The 18,795-nt window shown below is 39.1% G+C and overlaps 1 protein-coding gene across 1 annotated transcript; it reads right to left on the bottom strand.

The window, feature by feature from the left end:
• Nucleotides 1–430: 430 nt before the first annotated feature.
• On the bottom strand, nt 431–10,219 carry LOC139743802 (geranylgeranyl transferase type-2 subunit beta-like). The gene is made up of 9 exons (XM_071654260.1): nt 10,154–10,219; nt 8,781–8,888; nt 7,641–7,838; nt 6,938–7,043; nt 6,012–6,064; nt 5,369–5,482; nt 4,604–4,715; nt 2,022–2,185; nt 431–588 (listed from the first exon to the last, which is right to left on the bottom strand). Exons 1-9 carry the CDS (start codon nt 10,154–10,156, stop codon nt 445–447), a joined length of 1,002 nt encoding a protein of 333 aa, XP_071510361.1. The 5' UTR covers nt 10,157–10,219; the 3' UTR covers nt 431–444.
• Nucleotides 10,220–18,795: the final 8,576 nt, after the last annotated feature.

Below are 18,795 nucleotides of genomic sequence, written 5' to 3' on the forward strand. Positions count from 1 at the left end.
ACTTACATTTCACTGACAGAGATGAGGTGTCGGATTTCCCACAATTCCTTGCTCAGTTCAAGGTTGGAATACAAAGGGTAGATTATTATTCCAGTCCCCTTTCATTGCATCGCTGTTAGATAGGCAGCTGTCAATTCACATGGACTAAGCACATAAGAAAAGATGCATGGTCACTGTTCACACAACATGTATTAATTTCATAACACAAACTATGTGTATTGACACGGTCGAGAATTGGCCGACCCCAGGGTACACTCAAGGACGAAAGAGCTGGCAACTATGGTATGACTTGTGCTCAGACTGATACGCCTGGACCAACTGAGCTAAGCTTGGTGCACGGGTGTCAACAGGGCATTGCTTTATCATAGGTGCCTAACAAAAAGTCCTTCAGTTTGAACTGATTGTCCAGGTATGATCCCTTTTTGTTCCGCGCTCCTCTCTGCGTCATAACAGTTGGGGGCGCACTCCAATTCTCTGCAGCACGTACTCGGGCATGCAGAAGACCGGGTTCACCTTCTGGATCTTCCCCTCGAAGCTGCCCATCAGTGAGAGGCCAGCGATGCCAAAGAGGGTGTGGAAGGGGTCCACCTAGGGGACGAAGAAAAAAAACTTTACCTCTTTCTGTACCAGTGGCTTTGGACAGTGTGTACAATGTTACTGTAAAAGTGGACATTTTCGCGGTGTTGAAATTTTTGTGCATTTCGCGCACCAAGAAGCTAGCGCGAAAATAAAAGCATGTAAATCTTTTTGCTTGCCACATGTTCCAGCACTTGATATCTTGTTTCCACGGAATAAAAAAACACGAAAAACTCTTCTTACGTGGCCAAGCGCGAAAAATTAGGTTCGCAAAAAATATCCATTTTAACAGCATAAGGTTTTCTACAAGGTTGACTTTACATTATATAGGGAGTGCATCATCTGGATAAATTTAGCTGTTTTAATCAAAGATGAGGTGGTAATCCATTGCTTATCTTTTCTAAAGTATGCTGGCTGTATATAAAAGTAAATGAGGTAGATTTGATTCCCCCTTTCTCTCTCTCTCTCTCTCTCTCTCTCTCTCTCTCTAATCTACATTAAGAATCCATTCTAATCTTATCCATGCGAATGTCTATACTGGAACAGGAAGAACAACTATATCCCTGTCAATCACTGATCTCCCCAACAAACAAACAAACAAACATACAAATAAATAAACAAATAAGCAAATACAGTCAATAGAAAAACAAAAGCAAAAATAAATCTCACATAAACCACCTTTAGATTTTCGTTCCTATATCCCTAGCTACCATGTCCTGGGGTCTGTTAGCAAAGATTCAGATGCAGTACATAGCATTCAAGAATCCACTCTATTTCAACCAGGTGACATGATTGTCCATACAGTAAGAGAAAGGACAAAAACATCCCAATTTACCACAAGTCCCCACCCGTCCCTCCCCACCCCGCCCCCCCCAAAAAAAGAACCCCTCTCGAATAAAACCATCTCTCGTTTTTCCTTCCTACATCCCTACCATTTCCCCAGGGTCTGTCAGCATAGATCTCAACACATTCCAATTAACCCATTGAGGATGGACTAATTTTGCTACAACAGGCATTTCCCACACACCCCTGCCCGAGTATACTTGGGACTCGTCCTCAATGGGCTAAATAATCCGCTCTTATCCAGTCAATGGACATGTCTATACAATGAGACCAAACAGAACAGCAGTGTCTTGTAGGCACTGCTGAGCAGGGTAATCCAGCCGTATCTCAATTAACATGTATGATTATTATTTGTGTATTTTTATGTTGATTTTATGCGGAAATAAATGCAATAAAATACAAACAACAACAACAACAACAACAACAACAACAAAACAAAAACAAAACAAAAAACACTATCCCTTTTAACCAATACCCTCTCCCCCCCAAAAAAAAAAACAAACAAAACAAAACAAAACATAACACAAAATCAACCAACCAAACAAACAAACACAAAACCCCTCAAACTAACCACCCTTAGTTTTTCCTTTCTACATCCTTACCATGTCGCCGGGTCTGTCGGCAAAGCCGCCCGTCTCATCGTCCTGGCAGGCAAGGATGAAGCCTACCAGCTTCTTGCTGTCGATCCAGTGTAGCCTGTTGATGATCTTCAGTGAGGCCAGCACCCACCAGGAGTAGCACACATCGGGCAGCTTCTCCGGCCGACCTGGAAATGTGTAATGCCACAAAACACACCTGAGCTGTTTTCCCATCATAGACAGAATTACGACCTCCTCAAATCGAATGAATACTATTCATAGTGTCTGAAATCACTTTTGATAACTCAAACTGCTAATCAACCAATACCAGTGTGACTGCATTCATTTCGTTAAATGCCACTTGCTGCAGCATCCCCCCCAAAAAAACATTCAAGATATGCACTTCACAGTACAGTCACACCCTTTGAACCTTACTGAAGCATTCACTACAGGGGTCTTCAAATATGAACATATTTTATCACCGACTGTGTTGTGAAAACCTACAGTAATATGTTATGCATGACCACAATAAGGCATTTCTTGAAAATTTAATAGATTTATCTCAGAGCAAATGAAGAACACTTTTTAGTGCATCAAAAATTATTTGACAAAAATATAAAAATCCTTTCAATTCTTACTGCAATCGCAGAGATAATACTGTGATGCACGGATCTTACTTAGCCAAAGTAAACTCCACGTCATAGTTTCTTATCAAGTCATGAAGAGGCAATTAAACCGTTGAGGACGAGTCCCAAGTATACTCGGGCAGGTGTCAAAGATGGGAAATGCGTGTTGTAGCAAAAGCAGTCAGTCTTCAACGGGTTAAGTTTAGGGGGAAGCTCCCTGCACAACCAAACCAAGGAGACTTGGCAGCTCCATGTATGTTTCAAAGGGAAGGTATACTGTTGTTTGAAATGGGGCTTCATTTTTGGGGGGTGAGGCAATTAGAAACTACTTATGAAATATAAAAGAGAATAATTATAATTCTAAGAGGAATTCCAAGTTTATTTAATGATAATCACTTTTAAAATGATTGAGATGTCCAAAAACAAAGCGGTCTTCATGAAAGGTGGGACCCATCTCAAACATGTATTAGGAACATAAGCAACACTATACCATCCCTTTAAGATGATTGAAGGCTTGTCAGAAAGCTTAAAGACCCAGTACCATGGGATTTCATAGGTGGCCCGATTCCTTCACTGCCCACTGGAGTACATTAAAAAACTGAAATAGCACTAGTCAGCGAATATGTGCATCGAAGCATACACTCGTCGGTAGCGGTCGACCCCAGTCGATATTCTTCAGCTGTGTGTGTGCTTATAAAGAGATCAGTGAAAAAAAAAAAACAGTTATACACAATTCGTTACGGGGATTCTCAAATGTATCTGAGCTGGGCCAGCCTTCTCACTCTATGGTATCTCCACGCCACTGCCTACCGGGTCTTTAGAGGTCAAGTCCACCTTCATATACATGTGGATTGAGTGAATGCAGCAATACTTGTATTAGTGGAACACATCAGGGAAAGTTTTGGGGAAATCAATCCGTTCAAAAGTTACGAATTTTTAAAGTATCTGCACAGTCATTGCTGGATGAGAAGACTACTACAGCGTATGATGTCACATGCGTACAACGCTATAAGGAAAATATAAAGAGAATTACAGGAAATTTTACTTTTTGAAAAAAATTGCACGTTTCCTTGACTCGTCACTGACGTATGACAAGGGTAATATCATTCCGCATGCCTTCTGAAAGAGAGAAGTCAAGTGTTCTTTTATAATGCGAGAAAAATGAAAATATGTTTAATTTTCTTTATATCGTTGTTCACATGTGACATCACAAGCTGTAGTAGTCTTCTCATCCAGCAGTGACTGAGCAGAAACTTCAAAAAATTCATAACTTTTTAATGGATAGTCCGATTTTCTCAAATTCGTGCTGATGTGTGTTCTATCAATATTGCTTTCATTCAATTCAATTCAATTTCATTCATTCAATCTACATATCTATGAAGGTGAACTTGTCCTTTAACCCATTGTGGATGGGCTGATTTTGCTCCAACACGCATTTCCCATAAACACCAGCGCGAGTATACTTGGGACTCGTCCTCAATGGGTTAAGGAGGTCTAGTTGGGTGTAATAGAAATACAGTTGAACCTCTCTTATCCGGCCTCCCTTTATCCGGATCTCTCTATTATACGGACGCAATCTCGCCGTGATTTTTTTATTTTCTTTTTAATAATTACGGTAGGCAAGGGGGATTCCCAACTCCTTGAGAACTCCTACACAAACACACATGAATTACATATACTTGATACATTTCTTAATAATTATTTAGGTAAATCATCCCAAGAATTTATAAAAGAAAATGATTTCATTCTTGCAAACACGAACCTCTATTTTGGGGTCTGTTACTGAGTGTAACAATAAAAAGGTTGCAGTATACACATTACTACATGTGGTACTACAATGGGCTACATCAGTACATGTGTATGTATATGTACATGTATAAAGCATTGAGTCTCCCGTATCCGGCCAAATCCCTTATCCGGATGAGCCCCGGTCCCGACTTGTCCGGATACGAGAGGTTCAACTGTAGCACGAGTTCTCACCATTGAGTCCTCCAGAGGGTAGCTGTCTCTCACACAGCCACCAGCCCAGCAAGTCTGCATTGACATGGTGCAGGTTGTTGGTCACAGACAGGAACCCCACGCAGCAGTAAATCTGGTGAGAGAGAAAGAGGGAAATCGTGCAAATGACTACTGTACCTCAAACTTGCCCCGGTGAGACTTATATTTAAATTTGCTCGAGTTTCACTACCTTCCCTCCATGGCAAGCAAAGCAACTTTCACTGGCTAAGTTTGCAGTTGCTGCCTTAAAAAGAGATGACAATAACAACAAAAATAGCAGCAGAGGCAGCAGAGGCAGCAGCAACACAACAATTACATTTCAGACACAAACATAAACTTCTATTCACTTAATAAAGGGACACTCTATGTCAATATGCCATTGAAACTGCAGGCAGACAGGCTGCTTACAGTAATAAGAGACTTGGTTTAAAAAAAAAAAAAAAAAAAAAAAAAAATATATATATATATATATATATATATAGGTAGGTAGATAGATAGATACTAGAGTAGATAGATAGATACTAGAGTAGATAGATAGATAGATCACAGAACTGTTGATCTGTGCATGAAAAATTTTCTTGTAACAATCTCACAGGCCAACATTTGCAGTGTTTTCAAACAGAAACTGGAAGAAGCACCTCTGAACCATTCTTACTCAACCAAATGCATAAACTCATTCTTTTTCCTTTGACTGAAACAAAAGAACAGGGGGGGGGGGGGGGGGAACTAGCCAAAAAGCGCCCTCACCTGGCCAGAATGTGACTCGGACCCAGGGCGAACCCCAAAGCCTCCGTCAAAGTTCATGCAGGACACCACGTACTCCACAGCTTTCTCCATGTAAGGTACAGCATCTAGTCTCTTCTGTGGAGTCAGTGTATTACACAAAAGAATAGAGAGAATATTTTCATTCATTTGCACAGAGGAAGTGTCATGACAACACCACAACTGTGAGAAGTGTGTTGACACTAGCCAATAGTAGATATACAGTGATTTCAAATTGAAGAGAACATCACACACCATTTGCTAGTCAGATATGATATAAACAATGCCAAATTTTGTTTGATTATTGAAAGAAAGTCAACAGGCACCATGTACAATACAATGCCATATCTGTTATTTTTCATCATTTACCTCCTCCCCCCCCCTCAAAAAAACAAAACAAAAACAAAACAAAACAAACAAACAAAGAATCAAAGTCCTGACTTACAGTATTTTACTTATTATATAATACATGTAATAAGATTTAATTTGTGGAATGTACTTTTTATCAGAGATGCGACATAAGTCAGGTAATTACTGCCAGACAAATTACCTGCATGTACAACACCAGTAGAAAAAGGATTTCTCTGAAATGATTGTAAAATCCAGATTGTTGACTACATGTACTCACAAGTAATGCTAGTGTTGCAACTGCACAGAAAGAAAATCTGGTGTCTACCTCACCTGTCAAATGGAAGGGGGAAAAAAAGAGATTTTACAGACATGCAGCACTTTGTCACATAAAATTCTATGTCTCAATAGTGGGTTGAAAATGCACTGTTTTTATAAAATCCCACCATGTACCCCTTTCAGTACAGAAAAATTACTTGATTTCACAGTTAAATGCTACAAATTTATACATAGACACAGAAAAAAAAGAACAATCACAATTTTTTTTTCAACATTTACTGCATCAAAATATGTATAGTCCCATAATAGCATCACAATCAATCATCATTCGATAAAATCATGTTTCCAGCCACCAAAAAATAGTCCGGCAACAGCTCCAACAAATTGACTACCCAAAATCTCGTTCATCTCCAATTTTTTACATTCTGATTTTTTTTATTTTTTTTTTTCTGTGACTGACTCTAAGATGAGACTCCGGGGCACTAACACTCCATATTGAAAAGAAAAAAACAAACATTGCCTGACAGGAACTGAAAAAACCATTCCTTTGTACATGATAGGGTGGACCAGTCCTTGGAAAACTGTGCAAAATACAAACTTGCACTCTCTGGCATTAGGACATTTCTCAAGATATCACGAAATTTTCATGCTCACAAAAACTTTATAATCCTTCATATTTTCAGCATTAAGCATTTGAATAGACCCCAAATATCAAAGCCTCCTTTCTCAGAAAACACTTTTCCAGAGGGTGCACTTTCTTCCCATTATTTAGATAGGTTACAAAAATCCATTTGTGTTGAGTTATTTGTCATTTTAAGGCTTAGAGTCTGCTCTTTCAAACTGAAAATCCATGTCCGGTGACTTTTTGATGGTTTTGTGATGCAGGGTCACATGCATTATGTCAGAAGTAAACATGAGCTAGAATACCCCATTTGTCTCCAACAAATGAGCCATCTTCCTGCTGTAGTCCTTGCACATATTCTACAATCTTTGCTGTATCCACCGCATCAAATGCATCATGGATAGCCAGAATCTGATAAGATTAAAAAACAAATATACAGAGAGAAGGGGAAAAGGTAACAATGAAATTATTTTTACGGATAAAGCATTGGTTCTTGACATTATAAACAAACCACAACATGGGATTAATATAGCATCTTCATATGGTTTCGTTTGTTTTCTTTTTTTAAGCATATTAGATTCTTTTTTTATGTTATTGCCATGCAGATCTTATCACTTTTGCTTTTTCTCAGAATTACAAAGAAATGATATTGATATGATATGAAATGATATGATATTGGAGTACAGAGTTCATTGCAATGGGATTTTTTTATAGGATGAATATGCAAAGGGTGCAAACTTCATAGGTATTTACAAATAAAATGCTTTGATCTGATTACCACAAATAAATAACATACAATGTAACCTCCCTAAACAGCAAATTTCTCAAGCACCATTAGATCACTATGCATGAATACAAACGAAATCATACTGCACTTCATACTTTTGAGTGATGCAGTGTTTAATTACACACATGATAATGGTTGCTTGCAGTACCATTGTACTGAGAAATGCTAAATATACCACAGAAAAGTCCCATCTCAAACTCTCATGGCCGCCTCTTTCGTACCTGGACAGCACTCAGGGTGTACAGGAGATGGGGGTCGTGCCCAATACTGGCCCCAAAGCCGCCGCAGTCGTGCTGGCAGGCGACGACAAAGTCCACGATTTCCTGCCTGTCCATGCGGTCAAGCTGACCCATGAGGTCCATGACGGTGATGCCCCAATACATGCCGCTCATCCGCAAGTACTCGGTCATGACGTACTCCTGGGTTGAAAGATGGAGAGGTCAGAGGTCATAGCCAGACATATCAAGGACCAGCAGGCATTTTTTGTGACATTTTTTTTTTTTTTCAGTGATTATCTGATGTAGCAGTGATGGCAAGAGTGTTCACTGTGCAAAGCATTACTCCTAGTTCCCAACACCACCCCCCCCCCCCCCCCATGCACTTGCAATATGTAATAAACTAGCACAGTGTACTGACACACAATGTCTATGAATTTTATCACTAGACAGGTTGGAAATAAAGTCACTGCATACACGCACATGCAATACTTATGAGCTGAAAAAAAAAAAATTCTTCAAAGGAAGACATTCTGGACTGCACTCTTATGACTGGTCCTGTTTACCTTTGGGAGCAGTGATTTAAAAAATGTTCAAGATACAATGTATCACATTTGATGCATATATGTGTAGGTTGGTTGTATCACAAAACATCCTACCATATTAAATTTTTGCAATAAAGCCTAAAATATAAGGAGATATCTCTATTTTTCTTGTTAAACCGTAACTGTAGAAGGTTTAGTCTGGCAACATTTTTATATTAACTATTGTTCACATCTTGTCTATTTAACAATACTTAACATTGATTATACGGACTCAAATTCTTACAGCGGTTGTTTCTATCCCAAACTCACAATTTGGAACTATTTCAAAGCACTAATGCTGGGTTTTTGTTTCATCTGCAAATGGCAAATTATGCCTTTGATGTCATTCAATTTCTTGCAAAAAGTGAAAACAAAATTTGGTAATGACATAATAGCTTTCAAAGGGTAAAAAAAAGAAAAACATTCAGAAAGCTGTTTACATCTAATCTACCGCAATAAGGAGTGGCAGGTAATATTCATGAAAATTACTCCTTAACGCAACAAATACAGTCCACAGTCAAGACAGTCTAGTTTCAGGTAATAATTAATCAATTTTGATTACATAATCATCCTTCTTGGATCCATATTTTGCAATATATTCCACATGTTTGTCCAGCAAGAGGTCCTTTGGGGCATCTGGTTTCAGAGTGACATCTTTCATTGGTGTACCCTGTGAAGAGATTACAATACATAAATAGGCGAGTGCGACTCGTCAATCAACAGCAATACCCATGCCATACATTGAGAAGCAAAAAAAAAAAATCACACAGTATATTCACTTAAGTATGATGCTTATTTACCTGTATCAGTTGACTCCCCCTACCCACATCCTACCCACCCCCTCCCCCCAAAAAACAAAGAGGAGGAAGTGAAATTATAACACTTACAAACTACATTTAGTAGGAGTAGCTGACAGATGGGAGATGCCTCACACTTCAGCTTAATTGTTCATGTCTAACAGTTAGTCTACTGACTGGCAAAGAGCAGGGCCAAGGGCAATAGATTACTGTAAAAGTGGATATTTTCGCGCAAGTAATTTTTCGCACTCGGTCAGCCTCGGGTAAGATGGATATTGCATGTTTTTACTTTCACAGAATCAGGGCAGGGCATTACCTACTGGAACATTAATGGCATGCAAAAATATTCGCATGCTTTTATTTTCGCGCTAGCCAAAATTTCCACTTTCACAGTGATTGCTTACCATTGGTTAAATCATCCGATTGTATTGTAGAAACAGTGCTAGTGTTGGCTTTATCAAAATTCAGTAATGGAATGCTACTGTGCGTGGTGCTCTGGACATGAATATTTGACTGTAGATAGAGTCTACAAATTCCACTGAATTTCACATGAAAATTATCTAGACCCTAGAGGTATTACTATTATTAGATCACTGAGAAATGGTAAACATACAATTTAGTAACAACCGTTTAGAAATAATGCTGCCCGAGCGATAACTGCGAAACACAGCCCGAACGCCGAACGCACAGTATAACTGTGTACAAGGAGCGCCTCGGGGTTTATACCCGAGCGAGTGCCCGACAATCATGCTACCCATTTTGCTAGTATTGCTGCATCAGCCACTGTATCCAAAGAAAAGACGAAAAAATGCATTATTTATCTAATAACGGTGGTTACCTGTAAAGTAGATACTATTACTATAGTGCGAATTGTGTACTGCCCTTTAGAACGACTCAAATAACGCAATTAAAAAAAAAAAAAAAAAAGCGCAAGCCTTATCACAATAGTCAAAATCATTTCCAACAAGATATGACACGGGTGGGACTACAATAAAATTTTACATGTCCTGTCCGAAAATTACAATGGTAATGTTGCTCTCGTATTTAAAGAAAGTGTTTCACACACATGACACGTAAGTTTGTGATTCATCATGGAGTGTGTTACAGCTGTAATAGATGCTGGTTATTTTCTACTTACCATGATTTTACAGTCAGTCCAGAAGGGCGTGAATATTTTTTAGTTTGCAGACGTGACTTGTTATTGTGAGTATGCTGCCCTCTGCTGTTCGCAGCTTGTGAATATTCTGCATTCATTCAGACAGAGAGGTCTGTACATGGTTGCCGTCAAATAATTCAAGAGTACAAAGTGTACCAAACGAACAACAAAAACACACAAAATGTTGTCAAAAGCGATTCTCACGATATCAGAATTTACATTATTTGTATAATTCGATCACAACTAGGAAATGCTGAAACTGCAACACACAGTAACAGAAATTAACCTCCATAATCGAAATGCACTTGCTATTAAATTTGGATATCTTTTTCCTGTTTTTCCCTGATGGATATTAGTAGAATAGTAATTTTACTATAGAAATCTGCATCGTTTCAATACTTCACTGGTATAAAACGAACTTGTAATGACATCGTTATTTACTTTGCATGTAGATAAAATCTCTGAGTACAATGTATTATCTTAAGTGGAAAGAGAGGTGCTCAGGTGAAATTCCACACAACTATCCAATCAACTGGAATGGCGTACATACAAAGCAAATTGACTCACTTTCATAAAATTTAAGCCCTTCTCCACAAAAATATAATAAGCCTATTGCTAGCTAGGCCTTAAATCGCAGTTACACAAAGATTTTATTTTGTGAAGGATACAAGCCTTTAATTTGATTTCATGTTGCAGATACTTTTTATTGAACAATGAGGATAGGCCTGTGGTGTGGCCGTGACGTCATCACGTAATCTGATTTCGTTGCTATATCACTGCTTCGTAAAAAAAAAAAGAAAAAAAAGATGTGGAACTTTGAAATCCCATAACTTTGTCATTTTGAGGAAACCAGCCCTTCAAATCTAAGTTTAATAACACTACTTGCTGAAATTTGTTTCTCTTTTGTTTGTTTGTTTGTTGTTGTTGGGTTTTTTTTTTTTTTTTTCGTATTCCCTGCATGTCAGAGTTTTCGATGATTTCGACAATGGGAAGGAAGGGAAGCTATAGCCATTTACCACCAAATGACACCATAATTTTTTTTTCAGGAAAACGCTACGATTAAACTTTTTTTTTTTCGCCCAACACTTCATAGCCGAGGCAAAACAAAGCGTAGTATGCAACAACCAAACAGCAAAAACAGGTAGGCCTACAATAAACCACGTACTGGTATAAGAAACACACTACGCGAAGAGTGCCATTGTGTCGTCACAAAAAGAAACGCGCATTGATTCCATGTCAACTCCGCGCCGACAACAAACCTGACAACACGCAAGTCCTTGTGTAGATCGGCCCTTCGTGTTTTTATGATCTGTTTCATTCAAAGTTGGACAAGGAACGCGGCGATGAAGGAGTCAGTTGTTAAATCCGGTTAATTTGTGTAATGAAACAAAATGGAATTCGGAAAAACAAATGTCAGTGCGAAAGCGAACGAGGGTGAACTGGATCCAGCGTGCACGCTGACGACAACCACTTCTATACGTTGGAAACTTTTGCGAAACCTATGCATATTCATCCTTCTGATTGTCTACGCTATTTGGCTTCAAACCCCGACAGGTGCAGATAACAAAGTCACGATTATTTTCATGCATTATTCTCCTTGCTGTAGTGTTGTTCTGTAGCCATATGTTCTCCGGAAAAATTGCTGACTACTTCAGGCCTATACATTGTACTATCATCGTCATCAGATCTCCATTGTACAAAATAGGATAAGTGAGTTAAAGTCGAGTTTGAAAGCTAAATAAAGGTTCAATGTCTGCGTTTAACGCAGACGTTGAATAAACAGTAAAATACCAGATCGACCGTGCCATTATATGTTTCAAATAATGATTTGAAATGTAAAGACGATTTTCTTTGGCCTTCATTCTTATCCTTCTTTCTCTCCCTCTCTCTGTGTCCTAGCTCCGGCTCTCCTTCCTCTACCTTGATGCAATAAAATGCATTCATCCTATTTAAAGATCGATCTTTCTGCATTTCTGCCCTCGTTTCATGCTCTTCATTCACAAAAATAGACGCATCACTGGACGAAATGGACAACGCTGTCGTCCTATCGGACTTCTGCGGTTACGATCCCGTTGCGGGAACCCCACGGGATTCCATGTTCCCGATTTACCATCCCGACAGTGCCACCGTCGTACGCGGCACGGCGGCGAGAACGAGATTCCGGGAACGATTTTCTTTCCTCTGGACCGAAACTCTTGGAGCACCCAGTTCCTTTCTCTGTGCAATTCTCAGCAACTTTTCGTAAAAAAAAAAGAACAAACAAACAAGAAACAAACATAAAACGGTGACGGGGTTACTTCTTGTGACAAGCAGATTGCGCGGAAATGAAGAACAACGTGAAAAACCGCATATACATTTTTTATTATCCAATTTCCCTACGAGACGTATGCGACATTTCGGAGTAGATACTTGCTGATAACATCATAATCAAACAAGGACCGTGAAGGATTGATTTTGTATCGACTTCGAATCTGTCACTCCTGTATAACTAGACACATGATAATTATTTTTGCTCATTCAGTCCTCTCCATTTCTGCAGTGCTGTATATAATATGGACAAAGTGACTTACGTTCTACATGCCCGGTATCAATTTGATGTTCTAAGTGGACATTATGAGCTTCTTTGACGTCGCGTTTATGAAAACGGAGAAAATGTACCAAAATGTAAACAAATGTATCGTGGGACAATTTCAAGACTTTTACACTCCATGCAGAAGAATGACACCAGGAGACTCCCGGGGGATATGTGACCATTTTGCGTGGATTGAATAAATAACCATGGTCTCAAACTGACGGAAAATAGTTATCTCCCAACAAACAAACAATTAAACCACCAGCATAAAGGTTACAACGGATTTTGTCACGGACAATCATCACTGTCTTCATTGACGGGCTTTCCCCTCATCAACACTGTCATCGCTATATGCATTGATATAGTCAAACATTCTTCCCTCGTCCAGAGGATCACCTGAATAATAATTGATGGCTCATCGACCAGTACCGCATCATACCATCATAGCCATCGTCATCGATCAGTCATCTCCATCAACAACTCCATCGTCATTACTATCAGCATCATCGCAATGTCTTATCGCCACTCATCGTCATCATCACTCATCAACAACTTCTTCGTCATCATCAGTAGCAGAGTTGCATCGAATATACGCAGTGACCCTCATCCTGGTATCGTCCGCAGGATGACGCTCTCTTCGTTGTTTGTTTGTTTGTTGAGCAGTGACCCGGACATGAGGCAGCCAGCCAGCGCCTTTAATCTGGTCGTTCGTTATTCGACTATGAAACAACCCTTCGACGAAAAAGAAAAGAAAAATGATCTGGAAAGAAGAGGATCAGATAATGATAAAGTGTACTAACTTCTGCGCCTCTGAAGATTTTGAGAACTAACCTGAGCGGTTAAGTGTTCCGTGTTTCGAGTGAAGACAGCGGCCATCTTCAGTCAAACTTCAGACCCCTGCTCGGTGGCAAATTATTAAATTGACGGCACTGTTGGCATTGTCTCACCGACACCACGGGTTTCGATCATTGTCTTCTCAAGTATTTCCTTTTCACACCGAACTTGGAGATCAGTCGTATCGATCCTAATAAATTAATACATGGCGACTTGACAACAGATAAAAACGATTAGCCTAATTTACGTGTCAGAAACTTTATGTGTATTTGACTTGATTGGAGAAGCTTTTCCGGCGATCCTTTCTTTAATTCCTTTCTGTACGACTTCGAAACGGGAAAAGTAACGTGGTTACACAGGTAAACTCAAATAAAATGCCAACAAATGGGCATGTTGCATCACCTGTTATGCGGATAAATAATTTTCACCAATATGTTTGTGTGTATTCTTTCGTTATTGTTTACACAGCGTGAACCGAAGTTACATTCTTCCTTTTGGGTTTACAAAAGTTGGAATCGACAACGCAAGGAAACAGATACTTTGAGAGGGAACGGTCGAAAACTAAAGTCAAAATGTCAATCATCGACGATTTGGGTAATACACTGTATGTCTGAATTGTTGTCTAGTGGTACAGTATATAAGAGACACTGATCTAGACACCAACGAGATAAAGACCGAAATGCTGGTCAGACAAACTTGGAGTGCCGTTGTGGATCGGAACACCACTCGAAGTTAAGCACGCTATATTAGCGAGCTTCAGTTCTGCGACGAGAACGCTAAGACGACGCAGCCTCCCGGATTGGACAATTGAAACAGCTCTCTCGCGCATGTGCAGAACAACATTTTGGCCTCATTAGCGTCGTCTTAGCGTTCGCGTCGCAGATCTACATAAATCTTGCTGTGTTATTGTAAACGGTACTTTTAAAGGGTGTGTACAGTTCTGGTCGAGGTGAATATTTAGCTTTTAACTTTTCGTGAGATATTCAGAAACCACTCCATGAGATGTCAAAGAGCATGCAATTCTAAGGGGTATCAAAAGTTTATTTGATGAAAATCGGTTTTGAAATGGCTGAGATATCAAAAACAAGGTGAAACAAAGAGATACTAATAAAGTTGGGGCATGTCGCCATCAAATAAACGTTGAATCCTTCTTAAAATTACATGCTCTTTCACATTTCATAAGACGCTTTTCATTATCTCACTTAGGAATGTTCAAAACATGAATCCCTACCTCAACCAGTACTGTACAGTGCACCGTTGCACTTTCTTTTCTTGATTCACGTCATTTTCGACAATTTGTATATGAGTGTGTGTTTGTGTGTGTGTGTGTGTGTGTGTGTGTGTGTGTGTGTTGCTTTTTTTTATTGGGAACCTTTGACAGAGCAGAAAGTGTCAGGAGCATCAATCTGAATATGAAAGTAATGTAGCATTGTCATTTTTAAAATGGGTTTGATAATCTGTCATGTTCTACTGGTCGATTGCCATGTAAATCAATTTCTGCCACATTTTTGTCCGCATTTATCTCCATTCATTGAGCCAGAAGTTAAAGTCCTACAGAAAATTCTTCTGGTTAAAAAAACAAAAACAAAATTTAGTGAATTTGTACAATGGCAATGAGCCCATTGATTTCTTCCAGTAAAATTTTGCACCCTATGCTCGATTCACTTTGACTTGACACATGATGACTGGAAAATGGGGTTACACCCTTTTTAGTATGTTTGTGTTTTATCTTTAAAAATCTGTATTTTTCCTTAATGAAACACACTGATGCACGGGTGTATATTGTGAATAGGCGGATTTGGTTGCTACCTACCATAACCTTTGGAAACAGTCTTGAAGCTAGCCTGGCCATGTCTCGAGGGTTTTAACCCTAAAAAGACTGGGCTATTTTGGTAGCTCGAAAGACTGGGGGGGGGGGGGGGGGGCCTAAAGGGCCCCCCCCCTTAAGATCTCGGCCGTGGATCGCGCGATCGCCGCGGAAATTTGCACAATGGTAGTGTGCGATGTAATCTACAAGATCGTATATTTAAATTTTCCAAAATAGTCTTCTTTTATTTTATTTTGATTAATTATGCTAATTTATGCGAGAAATCACTTTTTTATCTAAATCAGTAAATAAAGCTCCAAAAGTGCTCATTTTTGGTCTAGATATTCTTTGTAGCATTCTTAGCAAATGTACTTGAAAAAAAATTCGGTATCAAAATTAATTTCTTATGTACTTTATTGTTTTATGAATTTCTTATGTATTTCTTTGTTTTTTCGACCTTTTGTTTTTGTTGTTTTTGGGTTCAGCAAAATTTGTGGCAGATCCTTTTTGAAGCATAATACCACTAAAACAAATTGATTTTAGCCATTGAGAGTAAAAATAAGCATATTTATATGAACCATGTGATAAAACTCAATTTGTATTGACTTTGTACACAAAATCACATTTTTGAGCCATTTTCGGTGTCACGTGCATGTACAAAAAGTTATGTAACTTCAGAACCGTACCCCCGGGCGTCACAAATTTGGTGATAAAATGTGCGGGAAACTCGAAAGAAAAAAGTCATAGAGCATCGCGGTGAGAGCATTGCGTGTTGCTGAGTAATTGCGCGAAATGTCGAGGGGGGGGGGCCTTTTAGGCCCCCCCCCCCCCAGTCTTTTTAGGGTTAAAACCATTCCAAATTACCTTGTGCATCATTTAATTCTCACGGATCTTATTCAAGCCTGTATACATCACAATGTACAGTGATCCATAGTCGATCTTGAACTGAATTGAGAATTGTTATACACGGTCGCTGAAGAAGCAATGGATGTTTCTATTAAAGCAAGCAACTGTGGGATGGACGGCTGAAAGTCACCTCCAAAGGACTCAGTCAATGAGGATGAGGTGCATAGCCTAGACTACAGGCATCACCGCTGTAGCCAGGGGACTTGAATCAGAGACCTTATGATTGACAACCAGTGACCTTAACCACTGAGCCACACCAATAGCTTCTTAAGTGACGGTAGTGTGAAAATATGAACTACACTTTGTACTAGCATTTACCATCCACAACACACACAGCACTCATCAAATCATGCAATCCTGGAAACGAGTTATACACTCAAACTCGCCCAAGTCGACCTTGCACAAGTCAAAGAATATTGCCCCCAATAGACATAAACACATATTAATTCCATAACTTACTCAATTAAGTAATCAATCAATTAATCATCAAATTAATTATTCATCAATTGGAATCTTTCTCCTCTCCCGGTGGAATTGACTGAAGCGACGTCGACTACAACTACCAGTATAATTGTGATATATGTTGCAAATCATAGAGTACACTGTATCAAATCAACGCATATATTCATCCATGCAACCAGCAGTTGCTGCTTTGTCAATTTCATGTCACACACTGTCACATGGATACAATGACAGCTAGGCAAAGGAGGATAGCACAGCAAAGATCTTGAATTATATATATGCATAATTTTTATTTTGTCATATAAAAAAATGCCCCAAACCCAGTACAATGACAAAATATAAAAATGAGTTGCTCTTTACTCATACACCTCAATTTACCATGACCGATGATTGCTCAAGTCTGTGAAAAAAAATATGACAAAGCAGAGCTGCATCTTGTTAAAGAATATCACTTCATTTTACATAAATGACGATGAAGATGCTAATGATGCCTTTAATGGCAAAACCTAATGTACACACCTCCAAATCTCATTATGTTAATCGGCTGAGATACTTTCAAAATTGAATTCAGTGGTAAAAGAATTAAAAGTGGCACACTTTTGAAATGAAGGTTATGGTCACCCACGGGTAAAAATGATGTTCACATGCAACCGAGCTTAAAGGCAATTATGACCATTACAACACAAAGAGTTTCAAGATTTCATACCACTCTGTCATATCAGTATGTATTATGTTGATATAATTTCTTGTAATGTAGAGACAACAAGGAAAAGCAGAAATTACGCGGTGCGTAACATATGTCCCCGCCGGAAGTAGCATTTTGTAACAAAATGTGCAATATAGGTAAAAAATCAAGGTCAAAGGTCAAAGAAGTCAAAGGTCAAAATTCTGTGTAGAAGTTTTGAAGCCCTCACCTAGTGCCATCACATAAAGCAAATGGAATCGAAATTGGGTTAGAAATGGCGAAGGAGTAGCATTTTGTAGCCAATGTACAATATAGGTCAAAAATCAAGGTCAAAGGTCAAAGAAGACAAAGGTCAAAATTCTGTGTAGAAGTTTTGAAGCCCTCACCTAGTGCTATCACATAAAGCAAACGGAATCGAAATCGGGTTAGAAATGGCGAAGGAGTAGCATTCTGTAGCAAAATGCACAATATAGGTCAAAAATCAAGGTCAAAGGTCAAAGAAGTCAAAGGTCAAAATTCTGTGTAGTAGTTTTGAAGCCCTCAACTAGTGCCATCATATAAAGCAAACGGAATCGAAATCGGGTTAAAAATGGCGAAGGAGTAGCATTTCGTAGCAAAATGTACAATATAGGTCAAAAATCAAGGTCAAAGGTCAAAGAAGTCAAAGGTCAAAATTCTGTGTAGAAGTTTTGAAGCCCTCACCTAGTGCCATCACATAAAGCAAACGGAATCGAAATCGGGTTAGAAATGGCGAAGGAGTAGCATTTTGTAGCAAAATGTACAATATAGGTAAAAAAATCAAGGTCAAAGGTCAAAGAAGTCAAAGGTCAAAATTCTGTGTAGAAGTTTTGAAGCCCTCACCTAGTGCCATCACATAAAGCAAACGGAATCGAAATCGGGTTAGAAATGGCGAAGGAGTAGCATTTTGTAGCAAAATGTACAATATAGGTCAAAGGTCAAGGTCAAAGGTCACGACTGAAATTCTGTGTAGAAGTTTCAAAGCTCCCATGTAGTGCTATCATATAAAGCAAACAGAATCAAAATTGGCTCATAAATGACAGAGAAGTAGCAAATTGAAGATTTTGATCACACACGGACGCACACACGGACACACGGACGGACGGACGGACACACGGACACACACACGTACGGAGCCCGTTTCATAGTCCCCTGCTCGAACTCGTTCGGCGGGGACAATTAAAATTCTGGCTCTTGTCATTCATGTGTGCTGACAAGGAAAAGCGGGTTTCCCTCCTCCCCCCTTCCCCCCCCCCCCCCAAAAAAAAAAGAACAACATCAAAATCATGGACTGCTTCTTCAAGTGATAACAAATGTGATCAACTACATCTTTTTGACAC

This window comes from Diadema antillarum, unplaced genomic scaffold (assembly GCF_040938485.1).
Source record: "Diadema antillarum isolate AM-2024a unplaced genomic scaffold, OU_Dant_1.0 scf00000035, whole genome shotgun sequence".
In the NCBI taxonomy this organism is placed as follows: domain Eukaryota; kingdom Metazoa; phylum Echinodermata; class Echinoidea; order Diadematoida; family Diadematidae; genus Diadema; species Diadema antillarum.

Excerpts from the sequence above, each read along its gene's own strand:
- LOC139743802 (XM_071654260.1), bottom strand. Across the intron at positions 7,044-7,640 it reads ACACCCTGAGTGCTGTCCAG|ATTCTGGCTATCCATGATGC; the intron begins GTACGAAAGAGG and ends TAATCTTATCAG. Across the intron at positions 2,186-4,603 it reads ACCCTCTGGAGGACTCAATG|GTCGGCCGGAGAAGCTGCCC; the intron begins GTGAGAACTCGT and ends ACACATTTCCAG.